This window comes from Phalaenopsis equestris, unplaced genomic scaffold (genome assembly GCF_001263595.1).
Source record: "Phalaenopsis equestris unplaced genomic scaffold, ASM126359v1 Scaffold000140, whole genome shotgun sequence".
NCBI classification, from domain to species: domain Eukaryota; kingdom Viridiplantae; phylum Streptophyta; class Magnoliopsida; order Asparagales; family Orchidaceae; genus Phalaenopsis; species Phalaenopsis equestris.
In genome coordinates this window covers 1,144,990-1,150,702 of record NW_018164582.1, presented here as the reverse complement: position 1 = coordinate 1,150,702, position 5,713 = coordinate 1,144,990, and the positions used below count along the sequence as shown (strand labels likewise).

At 30.0% G+C, this 5,713-nt stretch overlaps 1 protein-coding gene across 1 annotated transcript in view; it reads right to left on the bottom strand.

The window, feature by feature from the left end:
- LOC110021725 (40S ribosomal protein S15) overlaps window positions 1-3,613 on the bottom strand; it is a 5,908-nt gene extending 2,295 nt beyond the window's left edge. The window contains exons 1-3 of the mRNA XM_020720337.1: window positions 3,518-3,613; window positions 3,267-3,418; window positions 3,108-3,165 (exon numbers count right to left, since the gene is read on the bottom strand). Coding sequence (XP_020575996.1) covers window positions 3,108-3,165; window positions 3,267-3,418; window positions 3,518-3,520 — 213 coding nt within the window. The 5' untranslated portion in view covers window positions 3,521-3,613. The remainder of the gene's footprint in view (window positions 1-3,107; window positions 3,166-3,266; window positions 3,419-3,517) is intronic.
- Between the last annotated feature and the right edge of the window lie 2,100 nt (window positions 3,614-5,713).

Sequence of the window (5,713 nt, the reverse complement as noted above, 5' to 3'; positions counted from 1 at the left end):
TATATATATATATATATATATCAAGCAAAATAATGGGAGACAAAAATGGAACCTAGTTGTACGCATAACTGTAGTAGCAAGAAAAACTTGCTTTCAATATAAAAAAAAATGCAACTAGTAGAGCACCATCCAAAAAACAGAAATAATTCTGATCAGAAAATATGAATTAAATACCACTTTTTTGTTTTTATTTAACAGTTTTAATTAAACAACAGCTCTTTAAAAAACATATATAACTAGTAAATCAAAAAATTCAACAAGCAACAAACACTTAATCATACACAAAACATGCATATGCAGATAATAATCAATATACAAATCCAGTCAAACCCAGAAGAGACCTGCAACGATGAGCCTTTTCTTCAAACCTTATTTCTTCATTAAAAAGTACTTGTTATTGACACAAATTATTCACAATCTTATTCAGCACTACAATTTTATTAGTATTCATAGATATATAGTTGTTAACTTAATTAATTAATAAGTATAATTAAAATCATTTGTTCGCAATCAATCATTTATATTTGTCTTCTAAACGTTTCACATTTCTTTATAGTTTTTCCAGACAGTTCAAGCGAACAAAGCAAAGTTGGCAACAAATTTTACTGAACAATTGAAAATATAAAACCCCTCAGCAAATTAATAGAAAGCTTTGCCAAACAAAACTATAATTAAATTCAATATATATATATATATATATATATATATATAACTATCATTCCTTCCAGCACAAATGATAACAGGAAAGATTGTGGTCATAGTTTAAAAGTCCAGGAGTATGCAAGTAAAAGCAGTTTTTGATAGTTGCAACAGTTTTAGAATTCAATTACTTATACGCTGGAAAAAATATTACAAATGTTGCATTCAAAATTAATATGTGAACACATGCATTGCCCACAAACGCGTATTTGTACACACACGCGCGCATATAAGATATATGTATTATATATTTCTTAAATTATGTGTTATCTACCAAAAAAAAAAAACAATATTCAAATAAAACTTCCTATCTCATATAATATTGCTATGATCTTTAAAGAGAATTATTAGTATAAAAAGGAAAAACATTATTATTGTCTATCTTCAAATATCCTTTCATTGCTGTACACACTTCGTTCACATCTTATTTTTTCTACTTGAATGTTGAATTAGAAATATATTATTTAAACAATTCTATATTTGAAGATAGATAGACATACATACATACATATTATATATTTTTTAATATGTATATACATAGATATATACATACATACACACTTCGTTCACCTCCTTATATATACATACATACATACATACATACATGCATGCATGCATGCATGCATACATACATATATCTATAAATTCTCTGCATGTGTGTACATATTATATATTTTTAAATTATGTGTTATGTATTAAAGAAAATTTAAAATATTCAAATAAAAACTTTCTAACTCATATATTATTGATATAGTAATTTTAAGAGATTTGTTAGTATAAAAAGGAATGATATTTTTAGTCTAACCGTTTCATTGCTGTAATCACTTCGTTCAAATCTCATTTTTTAAAATTGAATGTTGTATTAAAAACCAATAAATTACTTAAACAATTCAATGTCCTTGTTCGATAATATGTAAATCAAGCTAATGGAGTCAATTGAACATATCCATCCACTGAACCATTGAAAAGCTTAGCTAAAAAATAACACTATCAAATATTCTATTTTACATGAGATATTCACTTGACTTAGCGGATAAAGTATTAACATAGAATAACAAAACGGCCCAAGTCTGATATCCAGAGCAAACGCTCATACATAATTAATAATTTATCACCTTCATTTCCTGGTCAACGGAGGCCACATTTAGGCTAAACTTAGGACTATCACGCTTTATCTACAAATGGGTTGAAACTAATAATAATTAGAAACAGTGAATTGGCAGTAGCATTTAAGGGCTTATTGGTTTGCGGAAAAAGGAATGCTGTGTAAAAAGGATTATACAGTGTAAAAGTAATGTATTTATTTGAAATGCCTTGATGTTGTTTGGTGCTATGTAAACTAAATGAAAAACTTTGCACATTCTAGTAAAGTTTGAGAAAAAATAAAATCAATGTAAAATAAGTGGCTGATAGGTGGTGGTTAGTAATGACCACCAGCCGGCGATGGGCGGCGGCAGAGGGGCACCAAGTTGTGATCGGCAGGGTAGACTGTAAAAGGTGGCGGCTGAGGGCAGCAGGCAAATGCAGATGGATGGCGGGAGTCGATTGGGCAACCGATGGCGGCATGCAACACTTTTACATAAAGTGGTTTATTTTAGATTTGCTCAAATCCAGTGAATTCTAAAGTCATTGAAAATGAAATAGAGAATAGATTCCAATGGTATTTTATACTGCATTTGGAATTTGTAGATCAAACACCCAAATTTCAAAAACTCCTGGGAAAAAATGCAAGAGTAATCAGTTTGCAGTAAACCGGAAAACCCATTAATCAGTTTCAATTTATCCAAAAAACAATCCAAAACCAGATTTCTGACCATCTTCTTGCAATTTTCAAGACACTCTCTCTTTCATCAGCATCTTCACAAACAATATCACAGCAATTTGTCATTAATCAAATTAATTAATAAAATGTGAAAAGCAACGAAGAAAAAAAGGCATGTAACTCAATCCTATGGCATATATTTTTGTCTGTTTCTTAGCTACACCGCTGCAAATACATGAAACTAACAAACATTAAGAACTGAACTTGGATATCCATCCACTTAAGAGTATTTGGAAGTATAAAAATCCATAGGCACCGTTTTAATTTGGTAGGTTGGACAGTATTGATTCACCAAACCACCTCCCAAACAAAGTATTAATTGGACTAACATCGTACCAAAACCAATAATGGCGTAAGTTCTCTGCCTCAAAAGCTAGGAAACAACAAGAGAAACAAACACAAAAAAGAAGTACAAAACTATCGAGTAGATAAAAAATACAAACTTTCTACATCTAATTAGAAAGTTCAATGGAGCGACTAGCAAAGGAAGTCCACAAATTATGAGAATAGGCACAGATGAATCGCAGATTGTAGACAAATTCCAAAAGAAAAAAATCAACATAGACAAAGGTATTAGGTACCATACCGCCTTGCGAAGCTTCTTGATAAGAGCCATGGGCTTCCTCTTCAGACCTCGCTGAAACCTAAAATTACAAAAGCAAGAAAATTTCCCATATATTCATGAAATCACCCAGAAAGAAAAAAACACAGTAATGCCAGAAGACTGGAAGCCCAGGATTACAACCTTCTACGAGCGCGGGCAGGGAAGAGCTTGACGAGCTCATCGGTGCCCATATCGAGAAGTTGGTCAAGATCAACACCTCTGTATGAGAACTTCCTGAAAGTTCTCTTCTTTGGCTGCGCTCCGCCTACATCCACAGCATCCGAGATATCCGCCTGCGCAACCAAAGAAAGCGTTGCAGCCATTAAGGAAGGGGTTAACAGTGCAAAGGACTGCAAAGAAGATCAGCCATAGATAAAGGATCGGAAACTCACCATGGCTAACGAGTTTCGTTAGATTTCCGAGCAAATGCAGCCGCTAAGATGCTCAAGAATTAGGGTTTCGATAGCGAGGGATAATAAAGCTTCCTTTCTTTTATAGCTGATTCCGAATGGCCGAGATACCCTTAGGCTGTCTTTTGTCATTGACACGATGCCAAGGGTACAAATGTATTTTCAGTTAACTCCAAAATTGTATTCTTGCATGGACATAATTTATATATAACATTATTATGTACTAATGTATATTATGTATACAATAGTGCATAACATTTGCATGTTTTAAATGAAAGAAGTATTAAAATAAACAATGATGATATATATATATAATATATATATATATTACAAGATAAAAAAAAATTATTAGTTATTAGAAATTAAAAAAAATAAATTAAAATCAATTATGCTATCTAATTATATCAATTGAAACAATAAATTTCCTTATTTTTAAAAGTGAAACTTCGAGGAGCTAAATGAGCTTTAAATAGAATAAAACTTTGAATGAGTAACGATTTATTTATCACTTATTTTAAGTGTTAAAATAAATCGTCATTTTGACAATACCTAATTAAATTCAAGAAAAAGATAGATGAAATAAATCTCTATCATTTTTTAAAATATAATTTTCAGCTTTTCAACAATCAATGATCACCATTCAGAAAACTTATTTTAAAAAATTAATATTTGTTGAATTTAAATTTTTTAGTCAATCATGCCTAAGTAATAAAGCCTAAAAATAATGACTACTTTATGACTCACTCGACTGAGTTTAGTTGGCTTCGTATTTAAGGTATCAACATGGTCGGTTAATCTAGCTTGGTTGACTTCCCTCGATCCTTGACGAGGAGCTTGAGATAATTTATGAAACTTGATCTCACTTTGAATCCACAATATTAGGGTTAAGCTATCAAATCAAGTCAGCTTTTCTTGACTCGTTCGAACGTCTTCTTGTTTGCCTCGTGATTTAGTCAATTTTGCCCGGGTTGGCTTCGCTTATTCAGTCATGTTGTTTTCACGATCTCATAACAGCGAGTCTGTTTTCATTATACTTTTCTCTTCTTAACTGTTAGATGTAAATTTACTTAACATGAGTGCAAACACCTTTTTTTATATACAATATTATAAAAATAAAATTAATAACTCAAAAAAATTATGAAATTTAAAATTGTGTACAACATTTAATTGAATCAATCAAAAAAATAAATTTATCAATATTTTACATTAAAATAATTCTTATCACCTTGCATAATTAGCACATAAATTTTAATTTTTTTTATAATTCCTAGTACTCAAATCTTTGTTATCACATTAAGAAATTCACCATCACTACCTTGTTAAAAGTAATATACACTTGTTGTTGCAAAGGTGAAGTGGCATCATGTAAATATCAAGTTTAAGAGTTAGATATATAAATACATAGGAATTGTGTGACATGCACATAAATCTCTGTTGTTGATAATGTCTTCTTACATCATGAATCATAACCTATGTATAAATCTCATGGTTAATGCGAGCTAATTATGTCATTAGTCAATTTTTTTTAATTAATCATTAGAATTTTTCATTAGCACATTCAAATAGAAAAATTTATATACATAAATTTGCTTCCATGTCCTATAAAAATTTGAACACCATCTCAGAAATTTTGGTCCACATTGTTAATAAATGTCACCTTCATGCCTATCAAAACATATAAATCTAAAATCTTTATCAATAGTGTTAATATAAATAGCTTTCCATGTATTGAATAAAGTTTCAAAACAAATCATTGTGAATAATGTCAATCATAACAATTGAGTATGTTAATTTGTTTGAAAATTCAATATCACAAGCAGATGCGCCTTTTTAGTTCGATGTTTGCGAACAACTCGTATTGATTTCATTAAGCAAAATTGCATCACACAGTCATTTCATTAAACATTGATATTTGATTCGTTATATAATTAATAATTCAAACATTGAGGTAACTTTTAAATCTGATTGGTATTAGACTTGATATACAACTAACATTTGAGACATTAACATAACATTTAAATCTGATTCTCAATGAACCAACTACAAACAAAGCTTCTCATGACTGTGTTTGTTTCCTTGATATAAATATCAAATTAAACTGCAATGAAATAGAATTATATGACATTAAATGTTGCTTTCTTATATCCATAAACAAGCCAATTAATAACAAACAAAATA